A 27,742-nucleotide genomic window follows, 5' to 3' on the forward strand; every position below is an offset into this window, starting at 1 on the left:
AATTTATTTGTACAGAATCAACAGGTCATACTTGTTACAGTTACAGTAATTGGTACCTGCCCAGTGAGTGTCATACCTTTCAGCCTGGTTATCAGAGAACAGCTTAACTTACGCTATATTGACCAGTCAACATGAACCTGCTTTTGGTGTCAGTCAATCATCTTCCAACCAACGGTAAGGTGCTTATTCTAAAGCCCAAAATCAATATAATACAAGAACAAGAAAAAATTCTTTACCACCACAGCTCATTTTAAAGGTAAACTGTACCAGCATCCATTGCTTCCTTGAAGGACTAAAGGACAACGCTCAAATTGATCATTTTTAACTGCTTTGGATTTGGATGTACGGTTGTATGGGAAGTACAAAACAAAAAAAACATTTCACAAACGTTTGCCAATCCGTTTTGGGAAATGTGTTTTTTTTTCAGTACTGTACGACCAGAACTGTGAAGAAAACAAATCCAGGTCTTTGAACACTCTGGCTGTATGTATGGTGGTCTATGTATGGTAGATCCATTGTAGGCCTAAAAAGGTGTCTCCACACTGCTGTGTTTTTCGCACTTTTAATTTCCGAAAAACGCGTCCAGTCTACAAGGACACTGTGTTCTAATGTGGCTTCATTTAACATCACTCACTGGAGTCGGTCTGGTATATTCTTCAGAACCCTTCCCTTTCATGGATAGCTTCCTTTTATTTTATTTATTTTATTCTTAAATGTGTCCGGATTCTGTATGTTTAAACAATGGTTTAAAAAAAAAAAAAAAACACACAAAACAAGCTTTCAGTTGGCATAGTGAGGGGAATGGAGTCAACACCAGCAAGGAGCATCCTTCTTGTTCAGCGCCAACAGGTCAGCCTCCAGCTGCTCCGCGGTGTCGTTGAAACGGTCGATGAAGGAGCAGATCAAACCCGATGCGCTGCCCTCATATTCCACCAGCTCTACGCTGTCGCCTGGGGGAGAGAAGACACACACACACACACACACACCCACAAGTTTGGTACACACAATAAGCGTTCTGTGCCTCCCCTTCAACGCATACCCTGTTCATATCATTTCCATCTATCAAGGAAATCTTTTTCTTTTAAATATCTATGACGTTATTGTGACCAGCATGTGACGTCATTTATCTATGACGTCACTCTTCCGTCTAAGACACATCTGTGACGTATGACTCTCTTCCAATCTGATCAGAGCCCACCTTGACTTGTGTTACAATATGAAAGTTAAATATAGTATAAAACGTATAAAATATAGTATATAGTGTAAAACGTTATGGAGATGAAAGAGATGATTGGTGGAGGTACTTCTTTGACCTTATTGGCAGTGTACACAAGGACATTGGTTCTGGTTGGTCCAATCAGGTTTAGCTCCGGAAACACACATTGACACTCTAAAGCCCAACACACACCGTCTGCGAACGCCGTGCGTCAAAACAGCCGCCTCAGTTATTTTCAATTAACCTATCCCACACCGGCGGCTTCCGACGCTCGTTCACGCCTCGCCTGGCGCTCCGATACGCCACTGTTCTATTTTCCAGGCGTTGCCGCGCGGCAACGCCTGTGCCGCGTCGCTGCGCACCCGGTGTGTGTTGGGCTTTATAGACAGCTGTAGCCTCCTGCAAAGCCGTACCGTAACGAACTGGAGTAGAGGGGACATGGAGTTCTTCAATATGAGATATTTGATAGCAGCTACAGTCAATATTTTACTCTACAAGCTTGTAGACTGTCACTTTGGATAAAATATTCTAGCTATTTATTTCCCCCTTTTCTGTTCTCCCCCAGGGGGGCAGTCAGCCAGATATTTCGTGAAGCCTCATTTGAAATCGGTAGTTCATATAATGGCCTGTTGTGGCGCTGGACCGGACCCAAAAAGCCCCATAGCTCCATAGAGGCCCATGTATTTTGGCCCAACTTCACCTAGACTGTATTACCTTAATAAACATGGTCATGAATACTTTCTTCTTCCAGTCACTAGTTTAAAGTCTCATTTCTAATGTCATAATATTCTTTTTGGAAAATTATGGTCCCATTAATTAAAAAAATGACCATAAAGAAAAAAAACCATCGCGTATGTTCTGAGGGGCGTGGCTACCATTACAGTCTATGATCGGGATTCCCCTCCCACTCGAGTCAAAATAAAAACCAACGGAGAAGAAGGGGGGAAGTCCCGCCTCGTTGTCTGGGCAGCCAATGACCAGCTGGTATACAAAACGGAGCCAGCCAATGGCCAGCTGGTACCAAAGATGGCGACTTACATCAGGAATTAGCATATTATTACAGGCTTCATTTTACGTTCATGTTAGACCCGGGGAACGCTTTGTCCATATTTTTTACAGTCTATGTTCTCCCCTTGATGATACGCCCAAGCTATTGGATGCCAGGTTGGAAGAAAAATACACTTTGATGGCATAATGTGAGAAAGACATGTCCCTCTCACTATGCTATGCAAAATACTCGTCTGTGAACAAGTTGGCTCCTCTTCTTGCCATTTATTTTTCATTCAGCTTTGTGGTTGGTCTTTTGAGCAAAAGAGAAAAGCATCTCACGAATAATTAAATTGTATTTATATTGCATCTTTTAACGGGGAGATTAATAAAATAATAATAATAATCTCAATAGCCCTGTCGCTTCCACTTTAAAATGGTGTTATTCAGAAGTCTTGATTTCAGCAAATAAAGACAACAATGAAATAATATAATACACCCGCACACTGTGTATCGGCTCCGTACAAGAGTATTTTCTTTTCAATAATGCAACGTTTCGGTCCCTCCGGACCTTCTTCAGGCAGGTCCGGAAGGGGGACCGAAACATTGCATTATTGAGAAGAAAATAAATAGATACAGTGTGCGGGTGTATTATATTCTTTCATTGATGTCCACTGGCCTGTGCGTACGCCCGATTTCTAGGTGTGCGAAAGTTTTTTTCCTACAGGACTAGGTACATTCATTTGAGTTGTGAAATTTACGGAAGAAAAATATCTAGAATATCAACCACATCTCAATCAAAATCCCGATGGGAGTCTGGGCATTGAAGCCTGTAATCATGGTGACAGTGTGGCCCAAACAGACGTGAACACGTGATTCAGTTAGGTTCGCCGTCCACGTACCGTTGACACCAGAGGGAGTGCAACGAACCATGTTCAACCCAGATTCGGCACAACCGAGGGACTAAATTATTTTCGCTCCTATGCCACCAAAATGTGGAACGCCCTACCAACAGTCATTAAGACATGCAAATCCCTTGACTTCTTCAAAACGGCTCTCAAAGGGCACCTATACGGACATCTGCAATTCGAAACTGGCCCCCGTAAAATCTGAATCTCCCCCACCGCCCCCCCTTTTATCCCTCACTGTATACGTTTCTTTTATGATGAAATCCTGATCTGTTCTTTGACTATATAGAAGTGTCTATTGTTTTGATGAATTGAACATGGTGGACCCTCTTGTAAACAAGTGTAACGCTTAATTGGGTCGTCCACTCACAGTTAACAGTCTTTGTATTGAGTTTGTGCTTGAAATGTACTGTAATTCTGCAAACTGTTAATAAATATTTCAATCAATCAATCAAACGTGGGTGCTGGCCTGGACAAACATCTTACCGTGGACGTTGGTGCTGGCCTGGACAAACATCTTACCGTGGACGTTTGTGTTGGCCTGGACAAACATCTTACCGTGGACGTTGGTGTTGGCCTGGACAAACATCTTACCGTGGACGTTGGTGCTGGCCTGGACAAACATCTTACCGTGGACGTTGGTGCTGGCCTGGACAAACATCTTACCGTGGATGTTGGTGTTGGCCTGGACAAACATCTTACCGTGGACGTTGGTGTTGGCCTGGACAAACATCTTACCGTGGACGTTGGTGCTGGCCTGGACAAACATCTTACCGTGGACGTTGGTGCTGGCCTGGACAAACATCTTACCGTGGACGTTGGTGCTGGCCTGGACAAACATCTTACCGTGGACGTTGGTGTTGGCCTGGACAAACATCTCACCGTGGACGTTGGTGCTGGCCTGGACAAACATCTTACCGTGGATGTTGGTGTTGGCCTGGACAAACATCTTACCGTGGACGTTGGTGTTGGCCTGGACAAACATCTTGCGGGCTTCCTTCCTCAGCAGGACGGTGTCTCTGAGCCGCAGGAAGTTGTGGGCGCCGGCGTCGCCGACGGCCGAGTAGCCCTCGTACAGAGCCCTGCCCCCCTCCACGTCCGCCGTGGACTTGAACACCTATAGGAGACATCACGACGTCAGTGTTGGCATATATAGGAGTATATAGGCGCCCGCTGGCCTAGCGGTCCAGGCGCATGCAGGCTATATAGGCCCTGGCCTGACAGCGCGTCGTGTGTTCGAGTCCCGTTCAGGGCGACCTTTGCTGCGTGTCTCTCCTTCCTCTTTTCCCGTCCATCTTCACTTGATGATACTTATCAATAAAGGCAGAAAAGCTCAAAAGAAATCTTAAATCTTAAAAAAAGAAACAGTATAGGACACCGGCCAAACAGTGATTTTTTTTTATCTGAAAGGGAGAGAGACAGATAATGGGACAGCAGTCTTTTTATAATATCGTCTTTGTCGGGTGGATCCATGCATCTCCAAAACGTACTTTTCAGGATTCAAGTAAAAAAAAAAAAACAATAGCTCAAGTAGCAGATCTACAAGCTCAGCAAGAAACGGCGAGTTTCTAGCTTGTGGAATGTGTTACTTTCGACAACGATATAATACATCCGATTTGTGATTCTACTATGCTGAACTATTCCAAGAATCAAAAGTACTACATGTTAAACATAATCACAGAAAAATGCGTCCATATGGTACAGTAAATTACAAATGTGAGAACTTATGAGCCAACAGGGCAATTTAATGAGCAACATGAAAAACTCAATATTGAGCTCAATATTAATTAATTAATTAAAGTTACTTTCGGCTTCTTTCTCTTTAGTCACTGAGATGAAGACGTGGAACATGGAGATAGTGGAGACACGTTTCAATCCTACACGTGTTTTCAATCAGTTAACAGTAGTCCTCCAAACAATAAACAACATCTCAGAGCTCTATGAACTAACCAAGAATGTGATTCTCGGTTGGTTTTGGCGACGAGGGGTATCATTTTGAAATGACACGGTGAAGGAAAAAGTGGAATATAATATCTGCTCCACTGCTCAACCGCTTACAAATCTAATGTTCCATTGTGAGCAGTAATAAGCCATGTAAATTCTGCCGTACACTTCACACATACAAGACATATTTGTATCCTTTTGTTAACCACTTAACCCTATACATTTCATTGACTGGAGTCCCCCACGGACTAATATTAAGCCCCCTCACATGTTTTTCCTCTATAAAAAGAAATCTCTCTTCCGAAAATTGCAACAATTACAAGCTCACAACGTAGAGCAAGATCTGCAAATTCCGCCACATGTTCACCTCAGAATATCACTGCAAGGATCCTGTGGTTAACCAATTCTGGCCGGGAACCGTTTGTGTATAAACGAAGCATTATTTATAGCACCGAGTGGCGCGCTACGAGCTTTAGTTGTAGGTCTGCTATTTTTGAAAATTCGTAAAAATGCGGCACAGATCTTTGAATATATTTCAGAGGACTTTCAGAGGGAGCTTCCCTCCTGAGTCCTCCATGTCCTGTTGTTTTCAAATCCAACTTTATTTATATTATATAGCACGTTTTAAAACAACCAAGGTTGACCAAAGTGCTGTACATCAGTGGCAAAACAGAGAACAGGCAAGAGAACACAGAATGTAAACGAGAAACAATCAGAAATGACAAAAATATAAGCATGAAAGGTTAAAATGAGCAAAAACAAAAAACAGCTAAGATACAGAAAAACCTAAAATGGATTGAAAGCCAGGGAGAAGAGAGGAGTCTTAAAAACATTAATGGATGGGGCAGATCGAATGTGAAGGGGCCTGGGGCCTTCCAGGTTTTGTCACGTAGTCACACCTTTACGGGGGTGGTGGGGGGCAGGGGCCCACTGGGGGGTGGGTGGGCGAGAAACACCTTCCTCATGCAATGAATGGTACGTGAATAAGCGACCGCCACAATTCCGCTACAATAGACATTCATTAATTCTTTACTTTACCGTTTACTCTGCTGTCCTGAGTGAGTGAATCATGTGTTCGTTGTGAACTGAAATCGTACCACTGTGTTTATTAGAAAACTAAATAAAGTACCCAACGGAGAAAAAACATGTTTTTTCACCCATGACAGTAAGAAGAACTATTCGCCTCTGATGTAGACAATCTAAAATAAATCATGAAAGATGCAAAAGATATCTATCTGATCTCGGGTCAAAATGGGTTTTAAATAAGACGCATACCTGCAGTTTGCAGAGGAACCTGCGGATGGCGTCCTTGCCCACGGTGTGGATCTTGCTGCGGTCCAGGGTGATCTGGGCGTCCGGCCGGCCGTCCTGTCCTGTGGTCTCCTCCAGCGTCACCAGGCCCTCGCCCGCCTCCAGCAGCACCCGCAGGATCACATAGCGGGCCTGCATGTGGGCCTGGGAACCACACACACACACACACACACACACACACACAGAGTGTTGTTTTAGGCAGCACATCTTTTCGATTTTAGTTTTAGTCACAAGTTTCTTGAATGGTTTTCATTTATATAGTTTTAGTCACATTTTAGGTTTGATTGATTGATTGAAATATTTATTAACAGTTTGTAGAATTTACAGTACATTTTAAGCACAAACTCAATACAAAGACTGTCAACTGTGAGTGGACGACCCAATTAAGCATTACACTTGTTTACAACAGGGTCCACATTGTTCAATTCATCAAAACATTTAAAGACATACAACCATTTAGAGACATACAAATAGACATTTCTATGTAGCTAAAGAACAGAACAGGAATTCATCATATGGGAAGCAAAAAAGGGAAAATATACAAGCACTGGGAAAATATACAATATACAGTGAGGGAAATGGGGTGGGGGGTGGGGGGGATTCAGATTTTACAGAGGCCAGTTTCGAATTGCAGCCATCCGTAGGTGCCCTTTGAGAGCGGTTTTGAAGGAGTCAAGGGATTCACATGTCTTAATGACTGTTGGTAGGGCGTTCCACATTTTGGTGGCATAGGAGCGAAAAGAATTTAGTCCCTTGTTTGTGCCGAATCTGGGTTGTACATGGTTTGTTGCACTCCCTCTGGTGTTGTGGGTGTGGACTTCGTTTACATTAAGGAAGTATTTAGACAGGTACATGGGTATCTTGGTGGTGTATCGAATCTTGTGGACCAGACCCATTGCAAGATGCTGTACTCTGTCGACGACCCTAAGCCATCCCAGCCTGTCAAAGTGGGCAGGGGTGAGGTGGGTTCGGGGGGTGAGGCCAAGTAGGAGCCTGACCAGTTTGTTTTGGGAGGTCTGGAGCCTTGTTTTTAGGGCCTTTGAGGTGCTGTGGTACCAAGAGGTGGATGCATAGTCAAAGAAACCTTGTACGAGGGCTCCTGTTAAGGTCTTCAAGGTGTTTTTGCTGACCAGTGAGGAGATCCTGTAAAGGAATCTTGTCACCTGGAATGCGTCAGTGTTAGTCTACCGGTAGTTTTATAGTCGACTGAATATCATACGATTTTAGTCGACTAAATCTACGGTTGATTTATTTAGTCGACTGAAATGCATTCTGGCGGGCCTTGATGCCGTCATAACCGCAATGACTTCACGCACGCTGAAAACAGCCGATCTACAATGCAACCAAGAGTAAAAGGACTTATACTGGATCTCTTGTCCACTAGTCCCTTCCTAACATTTTAGTCTAGTTTTTATTTGACGACGAAATTGTCAGTCTATGTTTTAGTCATCATAGTTTAGTTTTCATTTTAGTTTCCATTTTGTCGACGAAATCAACACGGATACACGGACAGACAACATACTGCACATTCCATGAGTCGTATAAACACAGCATGACACACTTATGCACTCGAAGAAGAAAAAAAGGAATCACCAGAGTGTAAGCTGGGACAGTCCCAATGCAATAAATACACAGAGTTTAGGCCGTGTGTCACGGCTGTTTGGAAAGCACTTTGTAACGCTGTCACGCTCTCAACAGCTGTACATTAATCCATTTTGGGCGGGAACCCCTTTTGGTGTTTTAAAGCATTATGTTATACTGTAGCTATTTGAAAATAGCAGATATACAAGCTCATAGCGCGCCTCCGAGTGGCGCACTGCGAGCTTGTAGGTCTGCTATTGTTGAAGAATTGTGAAAATGTGGCGCAAATATGGAATATATATTTTTTCAGAACGAACGTATCTTTGCTTCTTTGTCCCTGGAATAACATATTTTCAGATGGAGTTCGGCGGCCAAATACAGATAATTCCGGGGGTCCTTGACATGAAATTGTTGAGCGCCACTGATAGAAACATAGGTTTTTCAGAAAACTGTCGTGATTTTAGAAGACATTTATAGAATCGAGCGCAGGTCTAAATGGGTTAATGAAGGCGATTATTCCTGGTTATGACGTGTTGTGAAGGAGCGGCCGTGAGAGAGCGATTAAGTGAGATGGGGTAGATTACTGTACAACTACTAACTTTTAACCCATTTAGACCGGAGGGAGATTCTGAAAATAAGTCTTCTAAATCCTGATTATTTTCTAAAAAACCTCATGTTTCTATGTCAGTGGTGGTGCTCAACCTTTTTCATGTCAAGAACCCCCAAAATTATATGTAATTGGCCGCCGACCCTCATCTGAAAATATGTTGTTCCAGGGACCTCCCCAGAAGCAGAAGATTCAAGTTAAAAATGTTTGCTCTGAAAGAATATATATTCAAAGATTTGTGCCACATTTTCAAGACTTAAAAAAAAGAAAAAAGCAGATCTGCAAGCTGCCGTGCTATGAGCTTGTAGAGCTGCTATTTTTCAATACCTGGGGGTTCCCGTCCTGAATGGGTTAAATAAAAGAGCAACGATAACAGTCATAGAGAAATCCAAGCTGCATACCATCCCAAATCGGGACAGTGAGAGCGTGAGAGACACAGAACAGGACTGGGAGAAGACGTCGGAGAGACCGACAGATCATTCTTTAATTATTGTTAATGTCGTTTTCAGTGCAAATGTCACCGTTGTTTATTTTACACATTGACATAGAGAGACAGACGGCAAGAGAGAGACAGACAGAAAGAGAGAGACAGACAGAAAGAGAGAGACAGACAGACAGAGAGAGAGAGAGACAAAGACAGGCGGAGAGAGACAGAGACAGACAGACAGAGATAGAGACAGACAGAGACAGACAGAGATAGAGACAGAGAGAGACAGACAGAGAGAGAGACAGACAGACTTACCTGTCTCCAGCTCTGGCTGTCTGTTGTGTAGAACTCCAGGCCCAGTAGTCCAGCTCTGACCATGTTCAGCCAGTTGACATACACCACATCCTCGGCATCCTGGCCCGCGTACCCGAAAATGCTGGAGAGAGAAACAAACACAAACACACACACACACACACACACACACACACACACACACACACACACACACACACACACACACACACACACGGTTCGATTTGTAAAGGAAAACGAACATTTGCTTCACAGCTTCAACCCTGTATTCTTATTTGTGCGAAGATAGACGATCTACAAGCTCACAAAGCATCGCTTAACGATGCGTTTGTGGGGAGGACACTTTTAAATGTTCGAACATATGCCCAAAACAGAGGCGTCCGGGTTAATCTCATTGACAAAAACACACATTAATAAAAATTGAAAGATACATTAAATTTGATCAAACAAATGCATATCAAACATATTGAGACGTTCTACATTATCCCAAAAGAATATCAGAATTTAATTCAGCCTGACCAGAAGCAGTGATAAAACATATCGCCAATGCCATAAAAATGAATGACCAGAAGGTTGGAAGTCAACCCCCCCCCCCCGGCCCATAAAAGTGGAACCCTACACACGCCATTCATCATTAGGCCTGGCGCCACGCTAGCACCCAGATGGCCACTGGAGACAATAACACCTACATACTGACTACATACACAATGTAAGAGAGAGAGAGAGAGAGAGAGAGAGAGAGAGAGAGAGAGAGAGAGAGAGAGAGAGAGAGAGAGAGAGAGAGAGATGAGGGGGGGGGGGGTGAAGATGGAGTAAAGCAGGAATACAGTAACAGAGGAAAGAAGAATGAGAGAAAGCGAATGAGACTGGAGCAAAAATAACATTAAAGATGGAGCGCCACCATTTCTTCCCACCCTAAAACATGATCATCAGGTATTATTACAATATAAGGGGGAAGAACTTTTTCCAAAAAGTGTACAGTATTTGTTAAAATCATGCCTTTATGTGGACATGCCCACCAGTTCATTAAGTATGCCTGGTTGGCCTGGCGGGTGGTGATGGGTGGTGATCCACCTGAACTGAAGCCTCATTAACAACCCTCATTACAAAGTTAATACACCATTGCACATAAAAACAACTCCAGGGTGTCTAATGAAGTACTGTCACCTCATAGACACATGAAAAACTGGAAAAATACAAAACATTGTGGCCCTCCATCTTTAAGAGATTGGGATAAAGGACATGAAAGAGAAAGGGAGAGCGGAGATTGGAGACAGGATGAACTGTGGTGGACAGGTAGGTGGTGGGCTTTGGTGGTCAAAAGGCTGCATGCGGGGGCGCCCGCTGGCCTAGCGGTCCAGGCACATGCCACATATATAGGCTCTGGCCTGACAGCGCGTCGCATGTTTCGAGTCCCATTAATCAGAGACGAAGAGTTCTTATAATTGCATGCCTCTCCCCTTCTCTCTCCCTCCCTCCCTCTTCCCCGTCTATCTTTACTTGATACTTATCAATGAAGGCAGACAAAGAAATTAAAAATACAATAACTGCTGCCTGCGTACATACCCGAGCACCTCCTTGTTCAGGCACAGGTACAGGCCCACACACTCTGCACGGCATTCTTCGTAGGTGGAGGCGATGGTGGAGAATTTGCTGTCCCACGTCTCGCTGCCTTTATACCAAGTCGACACCTGCGGTACAACAAAAAAAAATTAAACAAAAAAAAAGGAAAAGGAAATCATATGAGATGAGATCCACGTCATGGGAACAGCACCATGGCTCAAATGTGGATGTCGGGACTTCCAAGTTGACCAGTCATCTATGATATTTATGATGTATGACTCACATTTTTAATTTAGGCAAAGTTTCAGCCTGATCAGAGGCCCATTAACTAATTATGACAGTCAAGTTAAACACACACGGACAACAAAGACTGATCGCTTTACTATTGATTAATATTTTATTCTATAATAGACAATAGTCTGCACTCTGAAGAGCCACAGTGGGAGAAAAAAATAAAACACACACAGGCACTCGTTTCGGGTGGCGCAAAGGGTGCGCGCGCACACACACACACACACACACACACACACACACACAAACTGACCAGTTGTCCAGTCTCTGGGTTGGTAACCTTCGTCTCATCAAAGTTGAACTTGCCCTTGTCGTCCTGAACAGAGGAGACAGAGAGGTACGAACCCGTTAGCGTACAAACTCAACTCAAACGCTTGTTCTTTATCTACTTCACCGATGTGTTGAAGATTGTACACGGACTTCTTGGTTCATACTTTCACAAATTTCAGTTATTCTAATAACACTTGAGAGTTCTTATTGGTTTTAAAGTGCTTATTGAGGCATTCACATTCACAATTCATAGCATTACGGGCAAGAAAATAAGAATATAGGTAAAATGGTAGTAATAAAAGAGGAAAATAAACAAAACAAAATAGCCACACAGAGACAGATTTGTCACACAATATACCTGTATACAGTAAGCTAGGTGAATATATCACGTCATGACTTGATAAGGCAATAAAGTAGCAGACCTACAAGCTCCTAGCGCGCCACTGAGTGGCGCGCTAGGAGCTTGTAGGTCTGCTATTTATTTTTAACCGAAGAACGACCGACATAGAAACATAGCTTTTTCAGAAAACTGTCAGGATGTAGAAGACATTTTTAGAATCTGATGTCAGGTCAGAATGGGTTAAAAATAAATGCATGAACGGGACTGGAACATGACGCGACGCGCTGTCAGGCCAGAGCCTATATGTGGCACCATGCGCCTGGACCGCTAGGCCACCGGGCGCCCAATTAAATGCAACTCTAAGGGGAGGTGTATTGTGACTCTGCTGCTACTGACCTTCACAAACAGTTTACCACTGCCATGACCCAGCAGCTCATGGAGACCAACCTGCACCTCAAACGATGGGCCTTTCCACGCGATATACACGTCCTGAAACGCGCACACACACACACACACACACACACACGTTGGTGTACGACTGGCGGTAACCATTTCTATGAAACGTAATGTGGGGACTGAAAGCAGTGTGTGTGTGTGTGTGTGTGTGTGTGTGCACAACAGACCTTGTCGTCCTCCTCCAAGAAAGTGAGTTTGTCCTTTTGTGTGGCGTAGGCCACAGCCAGCACGTTGCCAAGCGACACATTCTTAAAGCCCTCCGACTGTCTGATGTCGTCGTCTACGCGCATGCATGTGCGCGCACACACACACACACACACACACACACACACACACACTTATCTCAGACACGGCAGAGGACAAAAGTCTAAGAAAGAAAAACGAAATGTGCGTTGAATAATACGTACAGTTGGGGATGTTGATGCCAGCAGGAATGCCACTGCCTGCGAAGGTGAGCACGTCGAGCGAGGTGAAGTCCGGCTTGAGGAAGGTGTCCTTCTCGTAGTCCCGGGGCCAGGGCAGCTCGGGGAGCAGCACCTCGGCGGAGCTGACCAGCTTGGCGAAGCGCTCGCTCATGGCCTTGTTCACCACCGCCACGAAGCCTGGCGGGACACGGTGGGGGGGGGGATATTGGATTTAGTGTTTTTTGCTGTGTAATAGTTCAGAGTGTTTTGCACTGAGCCGTTTTCAGCATGAAGTGACTCGTCTCTCTCGGGTCGACTCATTTTCCGCGGCGACTGGCGATGCGCCGCAAATGTGCCCATTAACCCATTTTGGTGTTTTAAACATTGTTATAATTTAGCTATTGAGAAATAGCAGATCTACAAGCTCATAGCGCGCCACTGAGTGGCGCACTTACGAGCTTGTAGGTCTGCTATTTTTGAAAAGTCGTTCTAATGTGGCGCAAATCATGGAATATATATATATTTCAGAGCGAACATTTTTAACTAAAATATTTGCTTCTGGGGGGGTGGGTCCCTGGAACTACATATTTTTAGATGGGGGTCCGTGGCCCAATGGAGATAATTCTGGGGGTCCTTGACTTGAAAAAGGTTGAGCACCACTGACATAGAAACATAGGTTTTTCAGAAAAATGTTTTGATTTATGTATCGATATCTTATGACAGCTTATGATAAAACTGCAGCAGGAGATCGGCTTTCTCACTGTTGGTAGGGAGCCCGATGCGGACCACATTTTAGGAAAAAACATGAACTGAGCGTTGTGTTATTTTACTACTTTAGACCCGTTTCAAACATAGTCATCTATAACGACATGAATAAATTAAGGATTGAAAGTGATGCAAAAGGACCAAGCAAGCCAATAAATAGGCTTTCTTGGTCTTAAATTCTCTTAGGAGACCTGGTACTGAACGGTACATTTGTGCTTTTTTTCTGCCAACTGTTAATAAAGTATTCAATCAAGCAACCAAACAAAAATCGGGACACATTGGCTGCATAATTGCCAATATTACTGATGTCGAACCAAAAAGTTCAAATAATGGCCGATATATTATGGGCCAGATCGATGCATCCGTCTAGCTCTACAAAAACCTTAATAATATAAAGAGGTTCTATGATCTAAAGCAGTGGATCTCAACCAGTGGTCCTTGAGGAGATTCCCCAGCTAAATGATGGGAGTTGGAAACCAAATGGACCCTTATAGATCTTTAACCCATTCTGGGCGGGAACCCCTTTTGGTGTTTTAAACATTATGTTGTAATGTTGCTATTGAAAAATAGCAGATCTACAAGCTCATAGCTCTACGAGCTTGTAGGTGTGCTATTTTTGAAAAATCGTGAAAATATTTATTTCAGCAAACTGGAGGATTTAGAAGATTTATTTTTAATTTCATGCCTAAATGGGTTTCCTGTTACGCTTTTCAAGAGTTCAATTAATTCATTCTACAGAATTAGAGAATGTATTTTGATCAACGTTTGCCTGTTCTCTCCCCTAATGGTACCAACATTCTGGACAAAATCTTATCCAAGGATGACAACATTTTAAAAGTATTTTGTCCAAGAGGCTACATCTCATCAAATGGTCGTCCGTGGCTCAAAGGCCGAAGAAATAATGGGCCGTGATATGAAAAAAGTTTAAAACCACTGATCTAAAACAAGGTACACACTTAACCCATTCTGACCGGGCACCCATTTTGGTGTCAGCATCATGTTATGCTTTAGCTATTGAAAAATAGCAGATCTACAAGCTCATATCGCGCCACCGAGTGGCGCGATACGAGCTTGTAGGTCTGCTATTTTTGAAAAATCGAAGAACGACTGACATTTTTAGAATCTGATCTCAGGTCAGAATGGGTTGATCAGACCAGTGTGTGTCCGGCGGAATCCTCGTATGAATCTGATCTCAGGTCAGAATGGGTTAATAGTGAAATGAACAGTATAGGAGATGCATCCACATGAAAACACTAGCTGATACATAACGGTTCAGGCACACAATGGCCGCCAGTGACCCTCTGTACTTTCTCCATTCACAGTCCACCAACATGTGTTTCAACTTTCAACTTCACTTCAAAAGAACACACTCAAAGAGAACAACTCCTACCCAATCCATCTAATCTCGGGTGGACTCCGATAAAGCCTCACAAGATCTCCGCCCACTCATCTGGTGACATTTAAATTCAACAGACAGGACGAAGCCGAGCGGAAAACTATTTGAAAAGACTTCAGGGCGTTTTCTACAATATCCTAGCGGCTAGAATCTAGCCTAATATACAGTATGTTTACCATTTTCAATCCTGCACATGACAAGCATACTTAGTAAAAGTATGCAGGAGAAAATTCAATCAATTTTTTTTATGTTTGTCTTGTCTAGACAAACATTAAAAACGACCATTGACAATGGACAGAGTTTAATGTTCGTTTTGTCTGTCACTGAGCAAATCGGCACATCATGTTATGATATCGCGATGATGTAAGATGATAAGGGTTGGTAAAGCGCCCCTCACTTCACACGGGTGTGATTGTATTTTGCATGCAAACATACATCACCAAATATATATTTGCAGATATAAAATGTAATTAGCAGATGCCAATTATTGGCTGAGCTGGAATTTGCCTGCATCCTATTCGTAAAAGGTCCTCCTAACCGGTGTTTAGAGTGGAAAAAAGATTTCCGTTCCTCAAAGATTTTGCGTGAGAGAAGTTACCTTCAAACTCTCCTCTGGAGCCAAACGGGTCCCGGTAGCTCTCTATGAAACCTATGTAGCTGAGAAGAACAAGAGAAGAGAACACATTAGAAGATATAAGATCGCAAGAAGGGAGAGAAGTCGCTCTTTATCATCAATAGATCCAAACTTTTGACCCACATAGTATTGACATGCTGTCGACGGTAAGCAGCAGTGTGCAGTGTGTGGATAATTATAAATTATGTTAGATTTTTTTCAAGACCATCCACATTTAGAACTCTCTTTAGAACCGACAGAAAATAAGTCATGGCTATGTCAGTTACAGTATGTAAAGTGTTACACCCCCCCCCCCCCCATCTTTTGGGGCTTTTCCCTTGAGGGGTCGATCGCCACAGCGAATCATCCGCCTCCATCTCACCCTGTCCTCCGTCTCCTCAGCCAATCATCTGCCTCCATCTCACCCTGGTCCTCTGCCTCCTCTTCTCTCATGTCCTCTTTCACTACGTCCATAAATCTTCTCTTTGGTCGTCCTCTGGGAGGCCTCCGGCATGGCACTTCCAACTTCAACATCTTTCTGCCGATATACACTCACTATCCCTCCCATAGATATTTAAAATAATAGATGCCTCATTGGCTGCTGCATGGTTCGTTGGAGCCATGCATGTTGACGGGAGGGCGGAAGAATTTACACTGGTACGCCGGAGGAGTGGACATCGAAGAACGACTGACATAGAAACATTAGCTTTTTCTGAAAACTGTCAGGATGTAGAGGATATTTTTAGAATCTGATCTCAGGTCAGAATGGATTAAAGTCCTCCACCTTCTTCACGCCTACTCACTGTGACCTCACTGTTCCACTTGGGTTCCTCTCAGTCACACCCGTGAAGCATTGAACTCATGGACAACTGGAGATTTCTTTGTCGCGTTCTCCTCCCTAAGACATTAGCATCTTTCCACCGGTCCTCAAAAAAACCCCCAAAAACTATATCCGGAGCGCCCGCTGGCCTATAGCGGTCCAGGCACATGGCACATACAGGCTCTGGGCCTGACAGCGTGTCGCGTGTTCGAGTCCCGTTCATGACGACCTTTGCAGCGAGTCTCTCCCCTTATCTCTCTCTCTCTCTCCCTCTTTCCTGTCAATCTCCACTTGATGGACTATCAATAAAAAGGGCAGAAAAGCCAAAAACAAATCTTAGAAAAATAAAATAAAAAGGGGGGGGGGGGGGGGGGGGGGGGGGAGCATTAATTACAAAAAAAGAGCTCAAACGTTACCTCTCTACGATTGGTCCCTTGTCTTTGATCCAGTAGCGGGAGCCCTCCTTGTGGGCGTCGACCGAGCCGAAGGTGAAACTGCGGCAGTACTCCTCCAGCATCCGCCGCTGGTTGTCGTTGGCGGCGTGCGCCTGTTCAGCCAATCACAGAACGGCGTCACGAGTTACCACATGCATCCGTCGTGAACAGTGACGTTACACACACAGTGCCTCTTAAGACTTCTGATGCCAACGACGTAGATCTGCTATTTTTCAATAGCTAAAGCATAACATGATGCTAACACCAAAAGGGCTTCCTGCCCAGAATGGGTTAATGCAGTGGTTTTCAACCAGTGGTAATTGAGGGGGTTCCATTTGTGTCCGCAGCTAACTGATGGAGAGTTGGTAACCAAATGGACCAGTATAGATATTAACTAGAGTGTAAAATGGTTTCATTTCACGCTCTCAAGAGTGAAATTATTGGCCCAGGCCGTAGCGTAACGGTCTGGGCACCGGACTGGTGATCCAGTCGCGGTGTGCCGCGGGTTCGACTCCCGAACCCGACACGGCCTTTACCGCATGTCATCCCCCCATCTCTCTCCCGTTTCCTGTCAGCCTACTATCTGTCCCTTAAAAAATCAATAAAAGGCGTAAGCCGCAAAAAAAAAAAAAAGTGAAATTATTGTTAAACATCTCATTTAATTTACATGAAGTCTACAGAATGAAAGAATGTAGAAGAATTGTTATCTCTCCTAATGGTACCAACATCAATACAGCATGGAATTATGGACAAAATCTCATCCAACGACAACAACATGCATGGGGTTAAGGGGCTAAATCACATAAAATGGTGGTCCGTGGCTCAAAATCGGAATAAATACTGGGCATTGAAATCAAATGGGTTGAAAACTACTGTGTTAACCCATTTGGGGCGGGAACCCCTTTTGGTGTTTTAAAGCATTATGTTATACTTTAGCTGTTGAAAAATAGCAGATCTACAAGCTTGCAGGTCTGCTATTTTTGAAAAGAATATCGTGAAAATGTGGCACAAATCTGTGAATATACATTCTTTCAGAGCGAACATTTTCAACTCAAATCTTTGCTTGGGGGGGGGGTCCCTGGAACAACATTTTTAGGTGGGGTCGGCGGCCAATTACAGATAATCTTAGGGGTCCTCGACATGGAAATGTTTGAGAACGACTGACACAGAAACATGAGGTTTTTCAGAAAACCGTCACGATTTGGACGACTTTTATAGAATCGTCCTCAGGTCTAAATGGGTGTTATACTAGGTTCAAAAGGTCCATGGGCCTTGCTCCTCCACTGACCTGTGCTTGTTGGAGGTAGTGGCTGACCTTCTCCATCAGAGGAGCGTAGTCGCCTCTCGTCACCTGGAAGTCTTTGCCGTCGAACGTGAAGTCGCCACAGCGCGACGCACATTCCCCCTCTGTGGCGCAGTCTGTGGAAGCAGATCACAGACCGTTGGCTTACAGTAGGTACAGTACAAGTACATATAAATGCACAATTTACTGTAGGTGTAGAGGCGCAAAAGTTGATCGAAAGATAAGATCCATAAATGTAGTTTCTTTTCAAAGATACCATAAATAGCAGATCTAACAACGCATGTCATGGTGATGTATTGCGAGCTTGTAGATAAGATATTTTTGTGGGGTTTTTCTTTTGCACACGCTGTTGTAAAACGACTTCTACTCATGTTACACTGGTCCTTTAAAACCAGGATCAAATAAATCAAAAAATAAAATAAAAGACAATGACATGAGATCAAAAAGACTCGCACATCCCGACACCATGTTGGTTGCGTGCTTGTTCCAAGAATACATCATGACATAGAAACAGTAATATCCACTAAAACAAATAGCTGCCGTTAAAAATATGTTTTATTTGCAGAAGTGGTAAAGTTCCGTGCCACACAGTCTGTTCTGAGGAATCTCAGGAATCTCACACTTCTGACCTCAGAAGTCAAAAGAAGGACATTAAAGTAAGTGGCGTGACTGAAGGATGTGCATCTTTGGCCAGTAGAACAAAAAACATAAAAACGTAGTCGGACAAATTGTATATACAGTTCTTATTCAATGCAGAATATGACTGCAGTAATTATGCTGAATTTGGCTGACAATTCAACCACAAAAGAAAAACCCCACTTCATACTGTTTCACACGAAAATGGCAGCTCTACAAGCTCACAACGCGTTGCAGAGCGATACGTTGCGGCCCTTGTAGATCTAACGTTTTTTTTATGAAGATGTTTAATTGTTCTTTTGTTTATAACGACGCTAGGGATGCCAGGCTGAAGGTCGGGAACCCCTTTTGGTGTTATACTTTAGCTATTGAAAAAATAGCAGATCTACAAGCTCGTAGCTATCTTTGCTTCATGGGAGGAGGGTGCCTGGAACATATTTTCAGATGGGGGGTCGGCGGGCAAATACAAATAATTCTGGGGGTCCGTGACGTGATAAAGGTTGAGCACTGCCGACACAGAAACATAGGTTTTTCCAGAAAACTTTTAGGATTTAGAAGACTTTTTTTAAATAATCGGCCTCAGGTCTAAATGGGTCATTTAGTGCAACTATGATAAAACATATTAAAGAAAATACTTTCTGACCTTTCTGGACAGCCGATGCCAGGCGCACCTCGTAACAAGCCTTTCCTCCCTTCTCCCTCTTAAACAGACGCGTGTTGTAGGCAGACAGGTTCTAGAAGACGGCACAAAATACACAAACAAATCACACTATTCAAACACGAAAGAAAATAAATGGAAAAATCTCACCTTATCTACAAGCTCACAACGCATCGTGTCTAACATGTTGAGAGAGCTCGTAGATCTGCTAGCCTTCAAAACCGCTTGAGCTCCGCGATTCATGAATCACTGACACTTTTATTTAATCCACCCTTTCCCCCACCGTTGCAGTCGAGTACAATTGTCCTGTGAATCGAATTAGTCAAAGCATATCTAGCCTAGGCCTAACCTGACTCCGCCAGATTGCTGCAGTATTGAGTTCACATGCTCCCTCCTCCTACCTTGATCTGGTCTCTCTCGTGCAGAAACGGTAAACATAATGTATAATAATTTAGAGTTGTAGTCCTGTTAGCTTGTGTTTACATTTGCGCTGTGGCACAGCCACGATACGTCACCAGTATTCATATTCAATTATTTACTCGTTCTTTGTTAGGGTTTATTGTTAAATTATTGACTTATTCAATGCTTGCATTATTCTAATTAGCAGCCTACAATGGGACCTAAAAGCTGGCACTGGGTGATCACGCCAGCCCTTGGAAAACGACCAAGTGATCCCGTACCCGAAAAGCTAGCCCACCCCCGCCTTGATTGAAAGGAAGTGCTCGGGCGCCCCCGAACTGTGGAACGCTCTCCCCCCACCCACTTGAGCCCCCCACAGTCGGTCGACACTTTTAAGAGGACTAAAAACTTTCCTTTATACCAAAGCATTTTCATAGCCTTGCCCTTATGTTTTAAATTATCCCATTCTATTAGATGTTTTTAATGGTGTGTTGTTTCTTCTGCTTTTATTCATTTGCTGTTGCACTTTGAGATTCTGACGAATATAAAGTGTGTTATAAATAAAAATCCATTATTATTATTATTAGAAGTGGTCTGCCAGAGCCCCTGCAGTCTGGGTGCGCGTTGTGTTCTGTGGTCACAACACCAAATTCTATCCGGTATGAGGCTGTGGTGGATGTGGACATGATGCTTGTCAGGTTGAAAAGAAGAAAAAAACCAATATATATATATATATATATAGACAAATGGAGTTCCTCTTGCAAATGTGTCTTGAATTTGGCTGTGGTGGGTGAAGGAGTATAGGACTATACAGACAGACCCGGCCGGTAGGACGTTAAGGGCTCCCTGGATGCTGACCTGTGAGTCGAGGAACTTTTGGGCCAGCTCAGCGTCCTCCAAAGCACAGTTCCTTGAGAAATAGGTGGTAATGCCCTGCGGCACACAGGAGGAGGAAGACATTAGTAATTAGTAATAGGTGGTAATGCCCTGCGGCACACAGGAGGAGGAAGACATTAGTAACCATACCCGGTAGTTGGAATGCATCTTTTTTTAAAGGCTTTGCTAACCCATTTTTGGCGGGTTAACAAAACCCCATTTGGTGTTTGGTTATGCTTTAGCCATTGAAAAATAGATCTACAAGCACTCTGTGCCACGCTACGAGCTTGTAGATCTGCTATTTTTTGAAAAATCGCCAAAATGTGGCGCAAATCTTTGAAAGTATATTCTTTCAGAGCGAACGTTTTTAACTCAAATCTTTGCTCCCTGGAACTACACATTTGCAGATGGGGGTCGGCGGCCAAATACGGATAATTTTTGGGGTCTTTGACATGAAATATTGAGCACCACTGATATAGAAACATAGGCATTTCAGAAAACTGTATTTAAAAAAAAAAATTGACGTCAGGCCTAAATGAGTTAAATAAAACAAAAACATTATTTTGTTAAAAGATTAAAAGCATTATTATGATAGCAATTATTGCTATAGATAAGAGTGTTTGTTCATTACATTTTCGGGTGGATTGCACATTTTTATGGTGTTTCAGTTCCAATTTTGTCTGCTCATTTCTTTGCGTCATCACTACCAATTCCACTTGTTTAATCTCTATCCTGTCAGACTTCTCTAGGCCTGATTGGATAAAAATGTCATCCCGACCTCAAAATGCATTTATTGTTTAATAAAGTGCTGGAGAGACGTGGAGACTCCTGTTACTGAACAAACACCGAAGTCTGACGTCAATATCGGTAGAGGGGCGCAAATCCTGACGCTATTGTTACTGCTACTGAATTGGTTACATTTTCGCTAGAAACAGACTGTATCATATATGAGTGACTGACTGTCTCAAACGATACAGAGCCGCCTCCCCGATGATAACACAGAGACAGCTTGCTTAATTTTGGACCACAATGCTTATATGAGACGATTTTAAGATCACCCCATGTTATTCTCCATAGAGAAAAACTTCTGTGAACCAGGGGAATCGAGGGGACGAGCGAGTGACGTTCAGGACTTCTCTATAGCAATTAGTACGTTAACACTTATTTTAACCAAAGAGAATCACTTAGCCTACCGTTAAACGATCACACACACACACACACACACACACACACACACACACACACACACACACACACACACACACACACACACACACACACACACACACACACACACACACACACACACACACACACACACACACACACACACACACACACACACACACACACACACACACACACACACACACACGTTACCTTGTCCCCCAAGCCCAGCTGTTTCTGTCTGTTTTCCAGTGAGTAGAGGAGCGGAGCACAGCAGTCCCACAGAGCCTCCATGTCACTGGGCTTCTCCTGAAACGCCTGGCTGGCCCACACCAGAGCCTTCAGCTTGTCCTGGGTCACGCACACACACACACACACACACAGAAATATACGTGAGGAGACACACAATGAGAAAATACCATTACCATGTCAACATTCATTAGAAAACTGTACGGGGGGGGGGGGGGGCAGTGAAAGACAAATAATGGTGAATGAATGGTGCATTTATATGGTGCCTTTATCCAAGGCGCTTTACAGAGATTGTGCATCACATTCACCCACCGATGCCGGAGCAAACCATGCAAGGCACCGACCTGCCACATCAGGAGCAATTAGGGGTTCTGAGTCTTGCTCAAGGACACTGCAACACCAACTCTGGGGGGAGCCCACAGGGTTCGAACTGGGAACCTTGAGGTTGCCATCCGGTCACACTCTATCCCTGAGCCACCGCCAGCCACCCCAAATACAATGACATACTGTGCAGTCATATAATACTATACAATATACATGATTCTCTCTAGAGCCCGCGTCGGTACCTTGGGGAGGTTGGGGATGAACTTGGTGTCTCCAAAAGACTTGTAGTTTCCCATGTTGGCGTACAGACCCGCTGCATACACCAAGAACGCCTGGACAAGACACAAGGCAGACAAAACATTATGAGGGCCTGCCACAATTATTACATAATCGCCTAATCACAATTATTTGAGATAATCTCAATTATTGTTTTGCATAATCGTCATAATCAAGGTTGTAGATTGGCTAATGTAATTGATCTTAAACCATTCTGAACGGGAACCCCTTTTGGTGTTACACTTTAGCTGTTGAAAAATAGCAGGTCTACAAACTCATAGCGCGGTGCCGCGCTATGGGCTTGTAGATCTGCTATTTTTGAAGAATTGTGAAAATGTGGCACAAATCTTTGAATATATATTCTGTCAGAGTGAACCTTTTTAACTCAAATCTTTGCTCCTGGGGGGTTCCTGGAACAACATATTTTCATATGCCGGTCAGCGGCCAATTAGTAATTACTTGCGCAAGCAGAGCGCGCAAGTACTAGTTTCGCCCAGGACGATATACGATGCGTATGCACCGTCCCAGCAAATGACGTAATGACTACTTGTGCCTGATACGGCAGTGGTGCCAGATTACATACATGTATACATAGGAGCATTACCTTTAATCCTCCAGACACTATAACCTATCGTCATTACGTCACCATCGAAAACCAATTACACTCTGGCATTGGGTCCTTTAATCCACATCTTTATTACGTCATCATTGAGAGCTAGTTATACCCTGACGTCATATGCTGGGACGGTGCATACGCCCTTCACAGAGAAGCTGAGATTTCACAGTTTGTAGCGGTCGACAGTACTTGCGCGCTCTGCTTGCGCACTAGTAGGCCTACTAGTGTGCAAAAAGCAAGTAGGCACTCGACAGAGTGCAGTTCTAGTTGCATATAATTTTTGGGGTCCTTATAATATTGAGAACCACTGACATAGAAATATAGGTATTTCATAAAACTGTCAGGATTTAGAAGACATTTTTTTAATTCCCTTTTGGTGTTTTAACAGGTTGTGTGCCCAAGACGTCCACAGACGTCCCGGGAATTACCCGTATGTGGTGCCCAAGACGTCTGTGGACGTCTTAGCAAAAAAAATGGAAAGTGGGCAGTATTTTGAAAGTGTTGCATGGGCATTAATAATTAGGTTATACTTTAGCTATTGGAAAATAGCACGGCACCGATTTTAGAAAGATCTTGAAAAAACGAGGCGCACATTCTTTCAGAGCGAACGTTTTTAACTCAAGTCTTTGCTTCTGGTGGGAGGGGGGGGGGGACACAACATATTTTCAGACGGGAGTCTGCAGCAAAACACAGATAATTCTGGGGGTCGTTGACATGAAAAAGGTTGAGCACCACTGATATACATAGGTTTTATTTTTCAGAAAACTGTTAGAATCGGTTCGTTTCACAGAGAAAATGAGAATCAGGTGGGAGGGAGGGTCAACGCACCTGGTACTCTTCAGGGCTGAGCCCGGCTGCCACGCCGACCTGCTCCAGCTGGGCGGGCGTCTGTTTGCGAAAGATTCTCTGCAGCAGGACGAAGATGTCGGTGGATTCTGGTGAGGTCTGCAGCAGCACCGCCAGCCCACCGTACCTGAGACCGACCATTTCAATGTGTCATTCTAGTAAGATAGCATGATGGAAATGTATGTACACAGTGTGTCTTCGGTAGAAAGAAATTGCTGAAAATTGGCACATTTTCACAAGCCTAGTGGGGGAAAAGGCGGGTGCCACGGTGGTCAAATTAAGTTTATAGCCGTTTAAGTGGTTAAATAATAGATTCAAACTTAAATGTACATGTCACCAAAAGCTGAACTAGTACTACGACATCATCCTTAAGAAAAATCCTAAATGTACATGAAATCTCAAACAAGGCGCGGAAAACAAAAGGAGACGGGACAAATAGCCACCTAAATGTATTCTACCATTAGAAAATTCAGGACATTCAAATAATTAAAAGATGTGCACTACATTTTGCTATTAAACTACACTTTTCGCAATATATACAGTATATATAAAAATATATATATATATATATACACACTACTGACCCATTATCAGCAACCCCAGAAATGTTGTCAAATCTCCCAATAATTCAGCGGAGAAGGGACAAAATATACCAGCCCTAAGGTCAAATCTGTGTCCTAATGCTACAGTATGCACTGCATCGTACCATGCTGCACGGGACAGGTAATGGGAGTACATCTTCTCCCGCGGCGACAGTAGCTGGAAGGCCTCGCGGCAGTCCAGCGCAGAGATGCCGATGTCATTGGGGAGGTAGTACTGGGAGTCGACCATCTTCAGGGCTGATGGGGCTAACACTGGTAAGGAGGAACTGGAAGCAGGGAGAACACAGGGAGGGAGGTACAGAGAAGGATGAGGAGTTGAGTGCAAGGAGAAGAAGACAGTGTAGGACGGTAACATGTCATTGTTTTTCGACCTCCCATTGTTTCCGAAATTACTAACCCTATCTCTAACCCTAAACATAACCTCCAAGCACGGGTGCAGCGCATGTTCGCCAACCAGCAGCGCAGGACTAACAGGACTTCGGATCTATGGGCAGTCGGGTGCAGTACTTAGTTTAGACAGTTTTTGGTTTAGACTAGTCATTGGTTAGACCAGTCATTAGCCCTACAACTACAAACCATCACCCTAAACCTAACGTCCCACAGGGCAGCACACCTAAACCTAACCTTAACCCATGTCTAACCAATGACTAGTCTAAACTAAGTATGCAACCCGCATAGGACACCGTTTCACAAACGAAAACATGGGTCACAGACCTATTTTTATGGGTCGCGACTCGAATAAAAATCCCATTTTCTCTTCCTACATAAAAAAAAAATATGTATTTTTATTCATTTTCAAAACAAAAACAAATCTAAGAAATGCCATGAATTTCTTTTCTTTTTTAATAATTATGAAGTAGTGAAAACAGCCAATCTACAAGCTCATAGCGCGGCACCGAGTGCCGCACTACGAGCTTGTAGGTCTGCTATTTCTTTGAAAAATCTGGGGGGGAAATTTGACACAATATATACATTCTTTCAGAGCGAACGTTATTCAACATATTTTCAGACGGGGGTCCGTGGCCAAATACATATAATTCTGGGGGTCCTCGACATTAAATAGTTTGAGAACCACTCTGATAGAGCAAACTGTCATGATTTAGAAAACATTAAAGAATCTGGTCTCTGGTCTAAATGGGTTAAAGCCTAGACTCAAGTGACAAACAGAGAGGGTGTTTGCCTTGTACTTGACTGCAACCTGGAAGTCACAATTACTTCCATAGACAATTAGACCCTCTCTGTGTGAAACAAAAGTTCCATTTGATTGTATATATTTAACGGCATTATAAAAAAAAATAGCAATATGTTTTGCAACTCAACAGACAGCTCGTGCTATCCTCTTTGTATCTGCATTTTGCAAGCATTTGGTTTCACAAAATACCACAGTTGCCATTAAAAACAATCAGATAGACTGGACTTTTAGAGTCGGCTCTTGGGCAGGCACAGAAACACAGTTTCTGTGTGTCCACAATGTGTCCACAATATCAGGTCCATTTGGTTCCAATTCTTACAAAAGGACGAATAATAAACAATGAGGATTTTGCTGTGTGCCAAAGGTTCAGAATCAGACCTCATCTATACCACACACATATATATATATATATATATATATATATATACATATATATATATATATATATATATAAACTATGATGAATACAGGCATGGTCTGATTCACCACCTGCTCTACAAAGAAGCTAACGGTTACCTTTGATAAAGCTGGAGGTAGGGAAAAAACAGCCAATTCTACTGTAAATGATGGGGGGGGGGGGGGTATATATATAGCTATACTGTGTAAGGTACACCTCATGCATTCCTATAATTCCACCAGAACAGGAATGCGTTCACTTTTGTTTCTATATAGTACACAGTACATCCATTATTATGCTGCTGGGGACGGCTAACGTTAGCAGACATGCTAAATAAACGGTACAGCTGGTTAAGCAATATGAGAGAACTTTATAAACTAAAATCGTGGAGAATAAGCAACCCCATCATCAGACACTTCCCATATGAGTATGACCCACTTCTAGCTGTCTATTTGCATACACGGTTAATATGAAAGATTAACATTAAACAGCATGAATGGACTCTAACTTACTGCCTGCTGGGTTTATACTTTCTTTCTTCTTACTGTCAATTTGCAGTCTCACGCTGTCTCTCTACCCTCACTTCCTGTATTCAATCAACGCAGGACTCGCCCCTCGACCAATCACAGCACTCGACTGACCGATTGACGGACGAGAGCGACCAATCAAAGAACACACCACAACAACCTGAAACTACAATCTTCAGGACATTTCCCCCCCACATATAAGAGACAGTGCGTGGTAAATATCGTTACATTGTGACCGGTAACAAAACGTAAATATATAGTGTATTATTACATACAGACATTTAAAACAACGTGAAAAGGTCGAGCTTCTTCTAACGCTGGTAGTGACATGAAGATTAAATAATTCTTACCAGCACCGAGATAGTGCAGGACCGTGAGACGAGGTGGCCGAGTGGTTAAGGCGATGGACTGCTAATCCATTGTGCTCTGCACGCGTGGGTTCGAATCCCATCCTCGTCGACAGCGTTTTCCATTTTCCTATTGTTGATGATCCGTGTACCACACGTGCCGCGTGCCGTAGCAGCATTGTCCTCCTCGTTACAACAAAACAACAACTCGTCGTTATAAAACTGCCACCCGAGGTTTTGTAAGGCCTCGCGAGTAGGCCTACTAATGGTCAGCCAGTAGGTGGCGTCCTACCGGAACAGTACACCAGTGAATATGCCTCCTCCTCCAACAACGCCATAACTCTATGCTCCGCCTCCTCCATACACTTTATCAATCATACAGACAGGTTAAATTAAATAACATCTTATTTGATTGCAGGTTTAGCATAAAGTCTTTCAAAAACAGCTTTAAGAGAGCAACAGGTGGCAGGCTGCCTGCTGCTGCGGCCCCTGTGTGGCCCCAACTGTTTATTGTAGGCCTATATCTATTTTCTTCTTCTTATAATTTTTTGTATTTAATACTAGTCTACTCGTCTCGTTTATACGACCTTTTAATTGTATATTATGTTTGTCTTTAAATTAATTCGATCATGAATTGAATACAGACTATAGGCAGCCAGGACCCCAATGGAAGTCATAGTGC

The 27,742-nt window shown here is 43.4% G+C and overlaps 1 protein-coding gene across 2 annotated transcripts; it reads right to left on the reverse strand.

The window, feature by feature from the left end:
- On the reverse strand, positions 1-27,274 carry dpp3 (dipeptidyl-peptidase 3). 2 transcript variants are annotated; one of them, XM_083770054.1, is made up of 19 exons: positions 27,064-27,274; positions 24,702-24,863; positions 23,978-24,122; positions 22,500-22,589; positions 21,898-22,035; positions 20,500-20,574; positions 19,228-19,318; positions 17,934-18,064; positions 16,628-16,758; positions 15,377-15,435; positions 12,621-12,815; positions 12,381-12,493; positions 12,154-12,246; positions 11,401-11,463; positions 10,860-10,984; positions 9,297-9,417; positions 6,331-6,510; positions 4,066-4,228; positions 1-950 (listed from the first exon to the last, which is right to left on the reverse strand). In XM_083770054.1, exons 1-19 carry the CDS (start codon positions 27,237-27,239, stop codon positions 808-810), a joined length of 2,394 nt encoding a protein of 797 aa, XP_083626180.1. In that variant the 5' UTR covers positions 27,240-27,274; the 3' UTR covers positions 1-807. The 2 variants fall into 2 exon arrangements, with proteins under 2 accessions (XP_083626180.1, XP_083626181.1); XM_083770055.1 differs by lacking the exon at positions 27,064-27,274 and adding an exon at positions 26,699-26,762.
- Between the last annotated feature and the right edge of the window lie 468 nt (positions 27,275-27,742).

Source organism: Protomyctophum parallelum (assembly GCF_964188405.1).
Source record: "Protomyctophum parallelum genome assembly, chromosome: 1".
In the NCBI taxonomy this organism is placed as follows: Eukaryota; Metazoa; Chordata; class Actinopteri; order Myctophiformes; family Myctophidae; genus Protomyctophum; species Protomyctophum parallelum.